The following is a 19188-nucleotide window of genomic DNA, read 5'->3' as shown; positions in this document are numbered from 1 at the left end:
GATCAGCCAGGTAGAAATTAACAAGCAGGCCTAAGCAACAGTGGTACAACCTCTTCTGTGTACCCAAAGGAGTCCCAGCTCGGTCCTTGCATGTAAAATTCATTTAAGGCAGAGGCTACAGTACTCTAGAAGCAGGATTCTATTAGCCTTGAAGGCAGCATCAGGCAAGCAGAATGTCTAAATTCATGGTTGGACAAAGGCCCCCTTAGAGATCTAGCCAGACGTGCCCCTGAGCACAGGCTACATGCCTGCCTAGATTCAACTGCCCTGTCTGTGCAAGTTTGGAGAGTGTCTCTAAAATAGTTCAGCCAAGCCATATACCTTGAATACTTCTCAGTTCAACAATAAGAGCCCATTGGGAATATCCGTTGTGCAGATTCACTTGAACAATCACTCTGCTAATTAGCAAAATCTAGTGTTGATGGTAGATAAAAATAGATGAAGCTCATGGAGGGTGACTTTTCTGATTAAAGTTGGCCGCTGCTCCTGGAGTGGGAATTCCTGTAAAGAGCAGCTCACTGGCCCTGAAAGCATAGCTTAAACTAAATAACACACACTTTATAACACACTGCCCGTCTTTAAAGTAAGTTAGAGACATCATAACACAGACAACAGAATACTATGCACTTCCTGCTTCAGCAAGATAGCCAAACCATTTTAAAGTAAAATAAGCAAGAATATATAACATGATTTTTATTTTTATAAAAAAATAAAATCATATAAATGATTAAATAGGTATAAAGGAAAGTCTAAACAGATATAAAATTTATTGTTACCCCTAGAGAATAATTAGCAGGAAGAGAAGGGGGGAACTTCTCTGTTTCTTTACGCATTTCTGCGTTTTGAATTTTTTGAATTTTTTATGCGTATGTATTACTTTGATAACATGAATTTTAAAAATTAAAGCTTGTTAGAAAAGGATGTTGGGGAAGAATAATTATGTGGAGAAATATTTATAATATATTCTTGGCTAAAATACATTAGATAGTATTATATTAGATATGGCGGCCATTGTCTCCTCATCTGTGTGCAACCCCCCTGTTGGGGATTATATTTTCCAAAGATGGTCACGCCAATAAATATGCTAACGCACAAGCTCTTCTTCGGTGTGACTTTGACAGGCCTCCGTTGACAGGTGGCGGTGGGGGTGGGGGTGCTGTGCTCCTTCCCCTTGAACCTGGGCAGACCTTTCTTGCTTTTTTTAATTAAAGGGTTAACAATTTCTTACTGTTTTATTTATTTATTTATTTATAAATTTATTTATTTATTTATTTTTGGCTGCACTGGGTCTTCGTTGCTGTGCACGGGCTTTCTCTAGTTGTGGCGAGCAGGGGCTACTCTTTGTTGTGGTGTGTGGGCTTCTCATTGCAGTGCCTTCTCTTGTTGCGGAGCACGGGCTCTAGGTACATGGGCTTCAGTAGTTGTGGCTCGTGGGCTCTAGAGCGCTGGCTCAGTAGTTGTGGCACACGGGCTTAGTTGGGTGCCTGTATGGGATCCTCCCGGACCAGGGCTCGAACCCACGTCTCCTGCATTGGCAGGCGAACTCGTAATCACTGCGCCACCAGGGAAGTCCCTCTTTTTTTTTTTTTTAATTTAAATTTTATTTTATATTATAGTTGATTTACAATGTTGTGTTAGTTTTAGGTGTACAGCAAAGTGATTCAGTTACACATATACATGTGTCTGTTCTTTTTCAGATTCTTTTCCCATATAGGTTACTACAGAATATTCAGTAGAGTTCCCTGTGCTATACAGTAGGTCCTTGTTGATTAACTATTTTACATATAGTCATGTGTATATATTAATCCCAAATTCCTAATTTATCCCTCCCCCCACCTTTCCCCTTTGGTAACCATAAATTTGTTTTCAGAGTCTGTGAGTCTGTTTCTGTTTTGTAAATAATTTCATTTGTACCATTTTTTTAGATTCCACATATAAGTCATATCGTATGATATTTGTCTTTCTCTATCTGACTTACTTCACTTAGTATGATAATCTATAGGTCCACACATGTTGCTGCAAGTGGCATTGTTTCATTCTTTTTCATGGCTGAGTAATATTCCATTGTATATATGTACCACATCTTCTTTATGCATTCCTCTGTTAATGGACATTTAGGTTGCTTCCATGTCCTGGCTATTGTAAATAGTGCTGCAGTGAACATTGAGGTGCGTGTATCTTTTCTAAATATATATATGCCCGGGAGAGGGATTGCTGGATCATATGGTCGTTCTATTTATAGTTTTTTAAGGAACCTCCATAGTGGCTGTACCAATTTACATTTCCACCAACAGTGTAGGGGGGTCCCCTTTTCTCCACACCCTCTCCAGCATTTATTGTTTGTAGACATTTTGATGATGGCCATTCTGACCAGTGTGAGGTGATATCTCATTGTAGTTTTGCTTTACATTTCTCTAATAATTAGTGATATTGAGCATAATTTCTCTAATAATTAGTGATGTCGAGCATCTTTTCATGTGCTTTTTGGCAGATCTTTCTGTCTGCCTTGACCAAGCAAGTGATGTGATGAGCAAGTGAGCAAGGAAGTGATTGATGTTCAGTGAGCTTCCAAGGCCTGGTCATAAAATGCAAGATGGCTGCCACCTGGCTTTCTCTCCTTCTTGGGACACACACTTGAGCCTTTGGTGTTCTGAGCCATCATGTAAGACATCTGGTTACCCTGAAGCCACAATGCTGGAATGATCATGTAGACATCTTTTCATGTGGAAAGATCACGTATCAATAGAAATAGAGAGAGAGAGGAAGATACCCAGTATGCCCAGCTGTGCCAACTGCCAGCCGTTTCAGTCTTCCCAGTTCAGGTGTCAGACACGTGAGTGCAGAAGCCTTCAAGATGACCACACCTCCAGCCACCATCTGACGGCAGTGGCATGAGAGATCCCCAAGCCAGGACACCACCTAGCTGAGCTGCTCCCAAATTCCAGATGCAGAGAAACCCTAAGAGATGATGAAAGCTAATGATTTGAAGCCACTAAATTTGGGGGCTATTTGTGGTGCAGCAGTAGATAACTATGACACCCCCTGAGAGAACTTGCCACTTCCTCAGTCTGGGAGGGGAAGCCGTAGGAATCCATTGGCTCCATACGCCCCTTACACATACCACCAGTGACAGGACCCCTGGAGGCTGCCTTACCCGGCGGGGCTTCTCTGTTTTTCTCTTCCGGAAATTTGCAACGTAAACACCAACATTGAGCCTCCTAGCTTGAAGGCACTAGGAACTTCAGCTTCTGTTTGCAGCCTGTGTCCCAATCTGTGGAGGACAGAAGAAGGAATCAAACAGAGAAGAGCAGGAAAGAGAGAGACCTCGTAGCCTTAAAAAAGGAACCTCCTTTCCTGTTTCTCTGTCTTACTTCTGATGCTCTTCCTTGGTTCTTCCTTGAGACACCTTTATGACCACCATCATCGTCACCTTTATTATTATGGCTAAGGATGACTGAACGCTCACACGCCAAGTTCTAACTGCTATATGCATATTAACTTGTTTTTTTAATTTTTAAAAATTGTATATTTATTATTTATTTATTTTTGGTTGTATTGGGTCTTTGTTGCTGTGCACGGGTTTTCTGTGGTTTCAGTGAGCTGGGGCTACTCTTCGTTGTGGTGCGCGGGGTTCTCATTGCGGTGGCTTCTCTTGTTGCAGAGCACAGGCTGTAGGCGCGCAGGCTTCAGTAGTTGTGGTGCACAGGCTTAGTTGCTCCACGGCATGTGGGATCTTCCCGGACCAGGGATTGAACCCATGTCCCCTGCATTGGCAGGCAGATTCTTAACCACTGCGCCACCAGGGAAGCCCTATGCGTATTAACTTCAATCCTCGCATGACCTATGGGGTTGACACCACAATTATCCACATTTACAGATGAGGAAACTGAGCCCTGAAAGGTCAAGTCACTCGTCCAAGATCACAGTCAGTTGGATAACAGGAACTCTTTATCCAACACTGTTGTTATATACCCTTACGTCCTGCCAATAAAGACTCCCTGTTTTTGTTAAGGTCACTTGCAATCAAATCGCTTCTGATCAAGCCAAATATGTATGGAAGTGTTCCAGTTTGGTAAAACTTGATACAAATAGACTTAACAGGAGTCCAGAGGGAAGGATGCAGTGGTTGCAGGAGACAATGTGATAGCTCTAGATACAGGTGCAGGTCAGAACTGCAAGTCACTGTGGCTTCCAGGCTTGACGCTCAGCTGCTCGTTGAGATGGAGAGCACTGCGGCTGCGCAGGAGTGGAGTCGGGGTGGGGCTGCAGACCGAGACCATCCATGCTCAGGCCAAGGCAAATTTAGAAGACGATGGAAGGAAATGAATCAAAACTCCAGTTGGATTAGGTTAAAACTGAGGGAATCTGAATAAAGTATGGGCTTTAGTTCATCATAATGTGTTAATATTGGTTCATTAGTTGTGACAAATATACACCAAACTAACATAAGAGGTTAACAATAGGGGAAACTGGGTGCGGGGTATGTGGGAACTCTCTGTGCTATCTTTGCAACTTTTCTGTACACCTCAAACTATTCTCAAATTTAAAACGTACTCAACCAAGCAAACCATCTGTAACTAGAAGGCCGAACCGGGCACCAAGAGACAGTCTGACAGTGAACAAAAGAGGAAGCAAAGGCCAGAGCAGGAGTCTGAACACCGGGCGGGTTAGGAACATGAGGCTGAGTCTGACCTGCCCTTCTCTCCTCAGCCCTGGGCACCCCATCCAGTGTGCGCTGGAACTCAGGATGCTCTAAATGTGTGTGTGGGGGGAATGGGGGGTGCATGCCTGAGGGCAGTGATGGTGCAAAGCCAGGCTCCCACGGTCCCCTCTTGGCTCTCTCTAATTTCACTAACAACCGGGAGTGGGTCAGTGCGGGACATCCCCGCAGGCTGCTGTGTTCAGGGTTCCTGGTGTTGCCGTCTGAGGTTGAGGGGAGGGTATCTGGAGACTGGAGATTTTTCATTCATAACTCACCACATTCATAAGGAAGGGGAAGTAGCTGCCGGAGGTGATGGGAGAAGAGGAAGCACAGTTGGTTTCCTGATGCTGGTAATGGATCGGTAATGACCGATGCACACTCCTGAGTCTAGACTCTTTCCCATTATGGGCAGCAGGATGGATGCCCAGCAGCGGACTGGAGCTAGGGAGGGCAGGGATGGGGGGAGATAGGGGCTTGAAGACTTTTGCTGGAAGCTTTAAATAGTTATTGGAGTGAGGGAGGGAGAGAGGAGGCAGTGACTGGGTCAGGAGAAAGGATGATTGGGCAGGCTTTGGGGGCCCAGCTGAGAGCCAATCCCCAGAGGTAGGGAAAATTCCACAGCAACAATCAGCAGCCCATTATAGGAAGAGAAGGCGAGCAGCCACATGATTCCGGGGTCTGGGTTTTGTCCAGTAGTTCCAAGAGAAGTCCTGAGAGGCAAGGAAATCAGGGCGTAGTGAAGAGAAAGAGTGAGGGGTAGTCCATGGGTCCAAAGTGGAATGAGCATGGCAGAAAAGATAGAAGGGGAGGGACTTCCGTGCTTCCACTGCAGGGGGTATGGGTTTGATCCCTGGTCAAGGAACTAAGATACTGCATGCTGTGCAGTATGGCCAAAAAAAAAAAAAAGAGACAGACAGAAGGGGAGTCAATGGGGGAAATAAGAGGACCAAGGACCTGATCAGGTGACCAAGCATCCCAGCCAGCTCCTGTCAGCTTCAGAAGCTGTCTTGAAAACAGTTGTCGCCAAAGTATGGTCTTACCTTGTTCTTGCCTTTTGTAATTATCTGGAAAATGAACTTACTGTGATCACTTCACTAGCAGAAGATTCCCTTATACACTTTGTGTATGACTAGAAACCATCATTTGTTAGTTTGTTCATTCATTCATTCATCCATTCATATATCCAATGTTGAATGTTTACAATGCGCTCTGTCAACACTGGGCCCTGCTATCTTGGAGCTGAACCATATGAAAAGAAGCTTTTTCCCCTTTCCCCCTTCATGTGGGATGTAAATTCTCAGGTTATTTATGCAGCGTTCATCTCCAAGTTAGCAGGACCCAGTGTTCACAGAGCACACTGCAAACGCCCAACACTGGATATATGAATGAATGAGTGAATGAAAAAATTAAACAACTTCTATTCATGTTAGTTTAAATATACTTATCCGCTAGGTGCAATCTGAGAATACTCTTAAAATATTTTAGGTGTAATTTGCCTACTGTAAAATGCACGGATCTTAAGTGAACAGCTTGTTGTGTTTTCATCTATGTATATATCCCCCATGTAACCACAGTCGAGATCAAGATACAGAACATTTCTATCACCCCAGAAAGTTCCCTTGTGCCCCTTCTCAGTCTATCTCCCTCACCCTCAGATTACGAACATTCTGACTTCTGTCATCATAAGTTCAGAGGACATGGTGCTTTTGGTTAGGTTTTTCAGGGGGGTTTGGAGAGAAACTAACCCAAAGTCACTGAAGTCAGTATCCAGTGGCTCAATGAGATGAAATGCCCACTAAAACGTGGAAATAAGATTGCGCTCTGTCTCAGTCAGAGTTTTAATCAGGAAAACAAATATGGTGAAGACCATGGAAGGGGGTTGGAAGCTCTCACGAATGGAGAGGTATGATCTGTGCAGTCAAACCGAAAGGGGGCTTATTACAGTGCCCTGTCAGTCTGACACAATTATCTAGTCTGCCCAGTGGGTGTGTTCCAGCCATGGAGATGGGTACAACAGAGCCTGATTCGTTAAATATTTGCTGTGGCTTCATACTCACCAAGTTGATGTTGAGTAACTAGGATTCCTGTGTCACTTGCATTTTTGGAGAGAAAACACTGACCAGGTTGTCATGAATATGCAGACTACCACATACTTATATATGTCAAAATGCTATTTGCAACATTAAGAACTTACGACTTTATTGTTTTGGGTCAATGTCACAGTGTCAGATTCCCTCTGGGACACTGACAAAACTGGTGTTCTCAGGCTGGGAGGCTGAAGCCTGGATTTTGCCCTGTGGTGAATTCCCATAGTAGATACCACCTCTAAGATCTCTTGTAAGACAGCCATTAACATGCCAACTGCAACTCTGGCCTTTCTTTGGAAACTTCCACCCTTATTGAACACATGTTTTGTAAACACAAGAATCTCCAAACATAAGTTGAAATCGCATACAAATAATTCCTACCAAGTCAAAGGGAGATACAGCTCCTCAAGATTCAAACAAGCAAACTAGATTTTAAAAACCTTTTTTATTGTAAAATATAACACACAAGCATACAACATCAATGTTCAAAATATAGATAATAATGAAATGAACGCTAGTGTAACCACAGCCACCTAAGTCATTAAGAAATGACCAGCATCCCCAAATCTTTCTACATGTCCCTTTTAGATGTATCCCCCTCTCTGCCACCCCATAGATAACTTCTATGGCATTTTTATGGTAATCATTTCCTGGCTTTTCTTTATACTTTGACCACCTATGCTGCATCTCTAAACAGCATACTTTCTTTTTGTGTGGTTTTGAACTTTATATAAATGGAATCATACTGTTCATTTCTTATTTCTATATAATATAATACAATATAAATGTGATATATAATACATAATCTGTTATTTATATTTATTCATTTCCACTATGGTATAGTATGCCATTGTATGAAACATACAATACCACAATTTATTATCTAGCCTACTGTTAATGGATATTTAAATTGCTTCCAGTTTTGGGCTATTATGAACAGTGCTGTTATGATCATTCTGGTACATGCATTCCGGCACATGTTAAGTGCATATTCCTGTAGTATTTCTTCCAAGGAATGGAACTGTTGGATCATAGGGTATGTATATCTTCAGCTTTAATAGACAAGGCAATGTTTTCAAAAATCGTTGTACCAATTTATACTCCCACCAGCATGTTATGAGAGTTTCAGTTGATTCACATCCTTGCCTACACTTGGCATGGTCAGACTTTTAAGCTTTTGCCAATCTAGTGGTGTGTCGTGGTATCTCGTGGTTTCAAATTTGCGTTTCCCTAACTACTAATGAAGTTGAGCATCTTTTTATATAGTTGCTGGTCTTTCCTATTTCCTCTTCTGTAAAGTATCTATTCAAGTCAGTTGTCCATTTTTCTATCAGGTGGTGTCTTATTGATTTGTAGGAGTGATTTCCACTTTCTGGACATAATTGATCTTTTCCATTTTGTGACTTGTATTTTCACTTACCTTATGGTTTTTTTTTTAATCGACTTTATTTTTTAGAACGTTTTAGATTTAAAGAAAAATTGAGAAGATACTACAGAGAGTTCCCATATACCTCACACTCAGTTTTCCCTATTATTAACAACTTACATTAGTATGGCACATTTGTCACAATTAATGAACCAATATTGATAACATTATTCTTGACTAGAATCCATACTTTATTCAGATTTCCTTTTTCTGTTGCAGGATCCCATCCAAGATCCCACATTACATTTAGTTGTCATGTCTACTTAGGCTCCTCTTGGCTGTGACAGTTTCTCAGACTTTCCTTGTTTTTGATGACCCTGATAGTTTTGAGGCACACCGGTCAGATATCTTGTAGGATGTCCCTCAATTGGGAGTTGTCTGATGTTTTTCTCATGATTAGACTGGGATTATGGATTTGGGGAGTTAGGTCCCAGAGATTGAGTGCCATTCTCATCCCATCATATCAAGAGTATGTAGTCTCAACATGGTTTGTCACTGTGGATGTTGACCTTGATCACCAAGCTGCAGTAGTGTTTGTCAGGTTCTCCTCTAAAGTTATTCTCTCCTTCTCTCTCACTTTTCCATTCTGTATATTCTGTCTTTTGAAAAGAAATCCTTAATTTTAATTGAGTGGGGCTCTACAGGGCTCCCTGATGGCTGATTTGCAGGGACCAGACCATCTCACAGTGGTCTCTCTGAGATCACTCAGAACTTACTGCTGGAATTAATAAGGGGTGGAGGGGGCAGAGTTAGGGAAGCAAACTATATTACATATTCTTTCAAATCTTCTATCTGGACCTCTCCTTTGGGAACTCAAGAACTAGGAATTTGACATTTTTGTTTTCTGGTTCTTCTCCAAGAGTCCTCTCCTCAGGGCAATGGATGGCTGGAGTCTCGGCCATTTGGCCTGGGAGGAGAGGTGTGGCAAGAGTCGGGGAGGAGGTTCTTTTAGGCTAACACATGGGTCATTACTTCAAATATTATCCTGCCACACACATATCCACCTCGAAATGCTTCAATGGAAAAGTTAACTGCACATCACCGGTTGTTTACTGAGCGCTAAAGATCGAATCAGAAGGGCTGTGTTCATAAAGCAGAACTGCTGATGATTCAGAATGTGACCTTGAGTACACATGCCCTCCCCCAGGTTTCAATCTCTCAGTCTATGAAACAAGGAGAAAGCTTCCTACAGCGTTTATCCTGCTGCATTTCAAGGCTATAAGGAGCAGCAATGCCCCTTTGAGACCTCAGATGAAAAGGGGTCTTAGGTTTAAAGGATAAGCTGTTCACCCTTAGCTCAAAAAAGGATGTTATTTCTCAAGACATAGAGTATGAAAGATTGTGAGATTTTTAGGTTTTCTTGGGGGGGGGGGAAGAGGCAGGATTTATTTTATGTTCCAGTCTATTTATAATATTTTTAGTCTACTTCAAATTAATAGAAATAAGAATGTCCTAGAACTCTTTCAAGAACAGAAAAATTCACTCCTTTCCCTGTTTGTTTCTTAGGCTGGATGAAATTGCAGGAGTTGTGCTCCACTTTTAGCTGATTATTTAGACAAACGTTTTCAGGGCCTTTGTCTAGAACCTGTTCTACAATACATAGCAAGATGCACAAAGAATGAAATTTTAGTTGATGTGAAGAGAAATGATTCCATCATGCTTGAAAATGAATTTTTAAAAAAATGATTAAATTCTTATATTGATATTTATTTTTTTCAAGCCAGTCATTTTAGAGTTGATGTTTTGAACTTAGCTGCTTTAGATAGTTTTGGTAATCTAATAATTTCACATTCCTAATGAAAAAATATCCCTTCCCCCTTCAGATTTCTTTAAAATCACACTTGTGCAAATTCTCCTCTGAAAGAACTCAAATTTGAGAGTCCAAGGGTTTTCTGAAATTGAGTGAGGAAATCCAGATTCCATTCCCTAAACTGAGAGTGGCTTTGGTAACCTAGGGGTTCTAGACAGTTCAAACCTGAGTATTTTCCTAGGATACCTGAGAAACTGCTGGGGTCACTGCTTTCAACCCACTCTCCGTTTTTTCTCCCTCTATTAATCCCAAGAAGAAAATGGAGATTGGAAACTGAGGAAACAGTAGGGCATTTACCGCCCCCCCAACAGTTTTGTCTTGCATTTGTGCACTGAACAATGCTCAGACACCTTTCAGTGGCTCCCCATTTCCTACCAACTGAAGTGTGGTTCTTTTATGTAACATTCAACATCCTCAATAAACATGTCCCTAATTGAAATTTTTAGCACTTTGTGCCCCTCTTCTTTGGTTAAACTAAACATTTAATGCTTAACCTGATGTGTTTTCTCCCTGTCATAGCTTAGTTTTTGCTACCTGAAAGAACCTCCCCATCTCCTATCCTTGTGTACTGAAATCACATCCGTCTTTCAAGGTCATTGGCTGGGGCATCGTTTTCTGACCACAGATGATACACTGTCATTTCTTGCTTCATATCATAGGTTTAACAATAACCCATAAGACGTGAGAAGGGAGGATCCTGGTCAAATTATTATGTCTAGCCTTCGCGTAACACTGAGTGAATGGATGAAGGAAGTAATTAATGTAATTAACTTCTGGTAGATCAGAAAGTCTTAGATAGGGTTGCCAGATTTAGCAAATCAAAATGCAGGACGCCCAGTTATATTTGAATTTCAGATAAACAACGAATACTTATTTTTAGTATAAGTATGTCCCATGGAATATTCACGTTTATGCTCAAAAGTATTCGTTGTTTATCTGAAATTCAAACGTAACTGGGCGTCCAGTAGCTTATCTAGCACCCCTACTTGGAGTGCAGGGGTTTCGCCGAAGCGCCTGCCTTCCTCCCAGCAGGTGCTCAGCATCTGTGTAATTGTTATAGCGAAACCCAAACCAGCCCTGCAGCTTCCACAGCTGCACCCGTAGCGGGGCGAGGCCACGCGCCGGGACAGACAGACACCCTGGTTGGAGACCGTCGCTCGAGACTGGCGAGAGGGTCCGCACCGGGAGGCAGCCCCACCCTGTGGGCTCTCTGGACCCCTCGACAGGTTCCGTCATTCCCCCCAGCCCGGGACCACCCGCCCCACCCTCCATCCCGTGACCGGTCGTCACGGGCCGGGGGAGGAACTGCCCGGCTCTTCGATCGCTGCCTGCCATTGGCAGGGCCTTCCATCCATCACGTTAGGCTCCGCCCATGATGCTGACGTTTCCCTGGCTTCGTCTCTTCCGCAGGCCGCGGCGTAGCTGGCGATTGGTGGAGAAGGCTGCAGCCGTCCCATAGGAGGCGAGGACGGGGCGGGCTCAGGGAGTCGGGGCGAGTCCGAGCTCGTCACCCCCTCGTGCTGCGGTGGTCGCTCGCGTCCCGCCGGCCTGCTCCGTGTTGCCGTGCACTGCGGCGGCCGCCGCGGAACCATGGCTGTGCTCGTCGTGCTCTTGTCCTTCTCGGTGGCGGGTGAGGTCCCGGGTCGCGGGGCTTGGGGGCGGCCGCGGGTGGGCGGCAGTGGGGCGGATGCCGCAGTGCGGGCAGCTGGCGATGGCCTCTCCCCAGCCGCCTCCTTCACCGCGCCGGCCTGTGGCGGCGCGGCCTGGCGGGCTTGCTGGGGCCGGGCGGGGCTGGGCTGCATGGGGGCACCTGAGCCGGCCTCCACCCTCCTCCTCTTCAAGAAAGGCGCGTCCGCCTGTCTTGCTCCGGACTCTTCCGGCTCGGGAGGCGCTTCGGAGGACGGGGATGCATTTCTCAGTCAACTGTTGAACCGCAGCCCTCTGCGAAGAAGCGAAGGCAGACTTCTCAGCTGCCATCAGCTGCTGCTTTTCTTTGCATTTTTCTGGTGTCTTCATTTCTAGCGGTTGTTATCAGTAATTGGTGAAATCTCCCCACTCCCCCCAGTTGTTTCAGGATACAGAAGTTGGAGGTGGAGTAATTGTTTTTGTATGATTATTTCTCAAGGAGGATTTAAAGTTCCTCTCAGTAGTTTGCAATAGTTCCCAATTTTAAGGATTTGGAAACTAGGATGTGAGTCACGTTCTTAGGGTCACACGTCAAATAAATGGTAGTTTTCTCCGTGGAACCTAGGTTCCCTAGCATTCAACAAGGAGAATGCAAGTCAGCTCATAATTGGCCTCTTACCGTGCATATCATGTAATTCGGTTAATTTTACACCAATCCTTAGAAGAGGATATCACCCTCGTTTTACGGAGTGGTCAAGCCTAGATAAATTACCCAAACAGCACACAAGTAGTAAGCCGCAAAGCTGGAATTGAACCCAGATCAGCTGCTTCCAAAGCGTGGGCCCTTCCCATTATACGTGTCGTGGCACAGGTGTGAGAATGTGGGAATGATGGGGGCTGGGACTAGGGGGCACAGTGGTGAACAAGAGGCTGAGTTGAGAACAGTTTGGAGGAATGGGTCCCTGTTCCCCAGTGTGTCGATTTAAAACCTAGACGTTAAAAATCTGTAGGACGCCTGTGCCGCTGCTCTGTGAGGTGCTGAGATGCCCCACTTTGGGAATGGTGGTTTAATTCTACGTGAAGGTATAGACCTTTGATGTTTTTGAAATCTGCAGGTTTTCTCCATCCCTGGAGGTGCCCGGTGTTGTGTGTTGGTGATAGTTACACTTACTTTAATGACCCCCAAATTTTAAGGTTGTATTGTACCTTTCGTCTCTGGCTCTGTCAAGGTCGTTCTGATCTATCTACTCAATTTCTTTGGGGGGAATTTTTTATTTTAAGTTTTAAAATTCAGTTTTTGAAATTTAAAGATCTTCCCTTTGATACTGTGATTTCACTGAACATCTCGCTGAAATTCCATGTTTTAATGTTATGATTGATATTATTTTGATTCAGTGAGGTTTAGGGGTTTTTGTTAGGTTTTTGTCTGAGGCAAAATAATTTCTTCTGTATATGGTTTGAACCTGCTTTCCTAACTATAATAGTCTAGTTCATACAGGTCAAGAATCTGATCCTGTCAGCTTCTGCACTGCATGGTCTTGTCAGATGAGGTTAAATTACTATTTTCCACAATGACTAAATGTGATTTAATGGAAAACATCTTTAAGAGATCTGACTTCTCTATTTGAGAAAAAAATATATAAGTCCTTTAAAATGGTGTTACCAAACCGGAGACCAGGGGAAGGGATCTAGGGTTATGAATACCAGGTCATGAGGAGTATTTGAAAAAAAAATTCAGATGTTTAGCTTGGAGAGAAAAGGCCAAGGGTGAACACATGGAATTTGAAGGGATGTCATGTTGAAGAGGGATTCAATTTGGTCACTGATGCCCCAGAGGTCACAAGTAGGACCTGTATATTTTTTCACTTGTTGATTCCATCCCCACTCATAGATCACAGCATAGTATGGTGGGAGTTCCCAAAGAGGGGAAGGATTCTTAACCTCTCTCCCAGGCTGGGGGAAATTTCCCTAGGCAGGGTGCCTCACAGGCAAATGTGAAAGGTTGGGGTGGGAAGGAAAGGCATTTTTGACAGAACAGTATGTGTAAAAGCACAGAGGTGTGAGAGCAAAAGAGCGAATAGTTTGGTGGAGCTGAAACGTATAGGGGTTAAGTTGGGGAGATCCCAGAAGGAAGGGTGGTGAAGTGCTTTGGGTGTTACATTTTGGATTTTGTTTCAAAGGCTCCGGGCATCGAGTGAAGGTGGTTGAGCTGAAGGGTGAATGTTCAGATCTGTAGTTTGAAAAGGTGCTGGGAAAGCTGGATCCGAGAGTGGCATGATGGGTCATAAGGCGGCCAGTTCTAGCAAGCCTCGGGAGGGCCTGAAGTGGGGAGGGCCTGATGAGGACCCTGAACATGGAGGGGAAAGGGTTGTGAGATAAGAAGAACAAAAGATGGACAGAATTCATTGGTTGATTAGCTGTGGTGCTGAGGAAGGAGTTAAAGATGACTAATTCGAGCAGCTGGGTGGAAGGTGGTATCATCCTTTGATGCAGAGAATGTAGGAGGCATGTATGGAAAAATGGTGAATTCAGTTCTGAACCTGTTGAGTTTGAAGGACCCATGGGACTTAGAAGGAAATGCTCAGCTGACTGTGGGGTATGTAGGCCTAAGGCTCAAGGGAAATCTAGGCTGAATATAAAAATCTGGGAGCCATTGGTGTGTTTTTGCTGTTTGCAGTCTTAGGGAGTAGATGGGCTCAGCCAGGGGGAGACTCCATTGTAGAACAGTGTAGAATAGAAAGCAGTGAGGGTCAGGAATGGAGCTGCAGATCTCCAAAGTGGAGTGTGCCCAGTGATATTGGGATGCCAGAAGAATGTACTGGAGATTCTATTTGTCTCTTATTTTCTCTCTCTTTTTTTTATAGTAATGGTCAGATATTTTTGTAGAATGTCTCTCAATTTGGGCTTGTCTGCTATTTTCTCATGATTAAATTGGGAAGAATACTAAGGTGTCTCATCCTTTAAAAAAATTTCTATTTTGTATGTTCTGTAATATATTATGAATATATATTTTATACTACAAATGTATACTTTATAAGTAAATATATATATTGGGAATACTTTCAAACTTTATACTGAAAGGGTTGAAATCTCTAAAGTTTGGACGTCACTGCTTTAAAGGATGGGAAGGGGAAGAAACTGAGGAGAAAAGCAGCCAGAGGGGTTGGAAGGAAAACCAGGGGCCCGGGCTTATGGAGGCCAAGGCGGGAGAGTTTCAAGGAAGGAGTTGTCAGTATCAGTTGCTTTGGGAAGTTACATAAATTGAGGGCTGAAAATTGTCTTCTCCGGGATTTGGTGAGTCATTTCAGTGGCATGGTGGGGTCAGAAGCTGTGGGTTAGGTAGCAAACAGGAGATGAAGAAGTAGCAGAGCCAGTGATGGCTGACAGCTCTTCCAGGATTCTTTGTCTGAAGGGAAGCAGAGGTAGGTGGAGGCTGGTAGGACCAAAGGAAGGGTTTTGTGGTTTGGATTTTAGGATGGGAGCACCCTATGCGTATTTTATGCTGAAGCAAAAGAGCCAGTTGAGAGGGGAAACGGCTAGTGCAACATGTGGCTTCATTTATTCACTCAACAAGTATCTATTGAGCACCGGTGTGCCAGGCACCGTTTTCAGCCCTGGGGATATTGTGTGAACAAGACAGACTGAAACCCATGCCCTCGTGGAGCTCATATTGTACAGGGCCAGCTTCGTATGCCCCAAACCACATAGCCACCTAACTCCTGATACATCGTCTGTTCCAGAATAGAGACTTAATAAACCCTGAATGAATAATTCAGTAGGTGAATGAATGGCGGTCCCTTGAAGGCTGAACCATGGGCTATTTTCAACCAGAGGAGGGACATCCCTGCCAGCACCTGGAGGGAGAGGAGATAAGGATAGGGGCTTGTGCAGATAAACTTGTGATGGAGAGAGGAAGGAGGAAGCTGGAGGAATTCCTGTGCTTTCTCTTGAAGCTGGAGATGAGGTTATCTGGTGAGACTCAGTTGGGAGTGATAAAACTGGAATTTGAGAGAAGTTGGGAAGCCAACTTCTTAAACTTTTTAAAGGATTAGAATGTTGGGACAATGGAGATGATTGCTGGCAAACGTAGTGCTGAGGTGGCATCCCCCTTCACTGGTCATATTCAGGTAGAGGATGGGTGACCTTCTTTCAGGTATCCCGGAGATGCCTGCGTGAAGCAGCAGTTTCTCAGTATAGGAGTCTCTCTGTAAGGTTTTCTGAAGCTCTGGGCTCCTGAAGGGACTGTTGTACAGGTGTGGAAGTGGATTCTAACTATAAAGTTGAGGCAAAGTAATTTAGTAGAGCTCTGCTGGGGTCGAGTGAGTAGGGCTGCATCTCAAACAAGGCAATCTCCAGATCCAGATATTATTCTTTAAATGTGTATGGTATTCAGAAAGTATGCCTTCCTTGCTGCCCCATTTTCCTTAGAGTTTGCAGTTAACTACTACTTCAGCGAACCAAGATGTCTATCATTTACAAACTGCCATTCCATTCTGCTAATTGTTTTTTGTCTGCCTTTGGTTAGAGCAGTTTGGAAATTCCTGCTCTACTGGCTGTGCTGAATGAAACTCGTAACTCTTCATGTTGTATCAGCACCATCCTGAGGCCTTTTATTTACTGTCAATACTGCAACACCAGAACATTTACTGTTGCTTCCATTGTTATTCCCATAGCCTGTAAGCAGTACTTTCCTTAGGTCAAGAGAGTAATAGTGATGCTTTATTAAAGTCTCATTTTCCTGTACTAGGCATGACCAAGATTTGTTTTGGACTTGGAACTAATCTTTTCATAGGAACTCGAAAGTTTCCAGTAGTTACTTGTCCTTGTGTAATCTAGACATCATTGGGTTAACTCACGATGGGTGAAGAAGCAAGATACCTCATCCTTAGCCTTGGAGGGCCTATAGCATAGTCCCTTTATTCTCATTCTCACCTCTTAATCTCAGGCCCCATACCCCTAGATTAGTTGACTCTATTATTACAGAATACCTTTTCTCAGCCTCTTGATATGTGCATTGGAAATACTATGTCCTGGACTTTGTTTCTAGAGTCTGAAGTATTTTACATTCTGACTGGTAACGTGGACCCCCGTTTGACAGTACTCATTTCACTAGCTTTGCCTGTGGGACATAAGGGAAGCTATGATCTATCCTAAGATATACTAACCTGTTGAAGTTTTGGCATGATATACTAGGAATTTTATGAATTTGCATTTTCAAGAGAGGATCGACAATAGAGATATTTATTTATTTATGGCTGTGTTGGGTCTTCGAGGCTGTGCGCAGGCTTTCTCTAGTTGCAGTGAGCGGGGGCTACTCTTTGTTGTGTTGTGTGGGCTTCTCGTTGCAGTGGCTTCTCTTGTTGCAGAGCACGGGCTCTAGGCACACGGGCTCCAGTAGTTGCGGCACGTGGGCTCAGTAGTTGCGGCTCGTGGGCTCTAGAGCACAGGCTCAGTCACTCCGTGGCATGTGGGATCTTCCTGGACCAGGGCTTGAACCCGTGTCCCCTGCATTGGCAGGCAGATTCCTAACCACTGAGCCATCAGGGAAGCCCTCGATGGTAGAAATAATTTAGAGATTTCAAGTTTCTTTTCTTCCTTTCTGGTCTGGGCCAAGGTTTTGGTTTTTGTTCTTTAAAAATCTGGAGAGATGCTGCTGATTTCTAATTCTTGCCAAATTGCCACATGCCCCTGTTTAAGGGCCATCTGTAGGATAGCACCTAGATCATTAGGAGAATCTTGTTTCATAGTTGTAACTTTGTTACAGCAGAATGTATGGACTTAAATTCTTACAGTGATACTTTGAAAAAGAATTTGTTGATGTTTAGGTTTCCACATTTTGTCCAATCAAAATTTAGTATACTAAAGTCGATGGAGAATGGGAAAGTATGTATTATATTTAATAATTTTCAATGTGGGTGCAAAAGATTTATGATGGTGATCATTTATTAATCTGTTTTCCTTTCAGGTGTCTTAGGGAACGAGTTTAGTATATTAAGATCACCAGGGTCTGTTGTTTTCCGGGATGGAAATTGGCCCATACCAGGAGAGCGAATCCCAGACGTGGCTGCATTGTCCATGGGCTTCTCTGTGAAAGAAGTATGTGTATTTTAAAAAAATATTTGGAGCTGCTTCTGAAGGCATTTTTGTTGATTTCTGCTAATAGGCCGGGAAAGCAACTGGTAAACATAGGTACAGATTACAAAAGTAAAAAGCTTATTTGTAGTCAGGGAGATTTTGGATAAGTGTTCCAAGCTCGATTATGAAAACAAATCATTATAAAACATTAACCATGTAATTGTTTATTCATAGTAGTGACGTTCTTTGTTACATAAGAGAATGCATCTGTCCTACTATTAATAGGATGTATAATTTTATTGTGTTTTTCCAGTACACATGATGGATTTGTGTCTTGGTTCAGGCTGCTATTACAAAGTACCATAGACTGTGTGCTTTATAAATATTTATGTCTCACAGTTCTAGGGGCTGGAAGTCTGTGATCAGGGTGCCAGCATGGTAGGGTTCTGGTGAAGGCCCTCTCTGGGTTGCAGACTGCCAACTTCTTGATGTAGCCTCACATGGTGGAGAGAGCCGGAGAGAGCCCTCTGGGGTCCCCTCTATAAGGGTGCTCTAATCTCATTCATGAGGATTCCACCCTCATAATGTAGTTACCTCCCTAAGGCCCCTCCTCCTAATACCGTCACACTGGAGGGATTAGGATTTTGCAATATGAATTTTGAGGAGACACATACATTCAGTCCATTGCAATTTTTTATGAATGATAAAATGTATATGCATCTTACCTGAGTTTAGGAAAATAGTGTGGTCAGTAGCCATAACCTGTTGTAATAACTGTCTGCTTACATGATTGTTGCATAGGGGGCCTAGGTCCAGTCAGTGTGAGACATCTTACAAAGCTCAGGGCTGGAAGAAAGGAGATGGAGTTTACTCTATCTTCCTATCTCCTCCCACTTTAAACTTTGGTGCTTTTGAGGTGGTCTCTAGATATCATCAATCACTCAAAGGAACATTCTTCCTAGGTCCTGAGTGCCTTTGAAACCAGAAGCAATGCATGGGAACTGCCTCTCTGCTGGGCCTTTGGGTGGAGCCCCTGCATTCCTTGCGTGAACCTGATGGGTTGTTTACATTGAAGGATGAAATTTGTACCTAGTTCTTTACAAACTTAATTTTGACTACAAATGGCTGTCAAAGTAACCTTTAGAAATAATTATGAATAAACTACTATGAGTTACTTTCAGCAGGAATTTTATTTATAAAGCACTTAGTCTAAAGAGAATGTTGTAGTGGTAGCCTTGCTGTGTCACTGTGAAAGAGAAAAGTGATGCTGTAGGTAAGGGCAAAGAATGATGTGAGGGAAGAAAATGTCCATGGTTATGTGGAAAAGAGAATGTTTTGTAATCTGGAATTTGAAAAGTACCTCCATTTTGCTTATTTGCCTGCTTTTTTCCACAGAAGGTTTGAGGTGACTTATTATTAGACTTTATTGTTTCAAGTCTGTAGAAGTTTAAGAAAATGAAGA

At 43.3% G+C, this 19188-nt stretch overlaps 1 protein-coding gene across 2 annotated transcripts in view; it reads left to right on the top strand.

Moving 5' to 3' along the window:
- The window catches only part of ATP6AP2 (ATPase H+ transporting accessory protein 2), a 134394-nt gene that overhangs the window by 102924 nt on the left and 12282 nt on the right, over positions 1–19188 (top strand). Inside the window, exons 1-3 of one of the 2 annotated variants that reach the window (XM_059050728.2) lie at positions 11107–11251; positions 11436–11655; positions 17617–17747. In XM_059050728.2, coding sequence (XP_058906711.1) covers positions 11616–11655; positions 17617–17747 — 171 coding nt within the window. In that variant the 5' untranslated portion in view covers positions 11107–11251; positions 11436–11615. Of the gene's footprint in view, positions 1–11106; positions 11252–11435; positions 11656–17616; positions 17748–19188 lie in introns of those variants that run through there. The other variant, XM_067023412.1, reaches the window with a different exon arrangement.

Source organism: Kogia breviceps, chromosome X (genome assembly GCF_026419965.1).
Source record: "Kogia breviceps isolate mKogBre1 chromosome X, mKogBre1 haplotype 1, whole genome shotgun sequence".
NCBI lineage: Eukaryota > Metazoa > Chordata > Mammalia > Artiodactyla > Physeteridae > Kogia > Kogia breviceps.
Note: the sequence above shows the minus strand (reverse complement) of the source record. Positions and strands in the feature narration are given on the sequence as shown.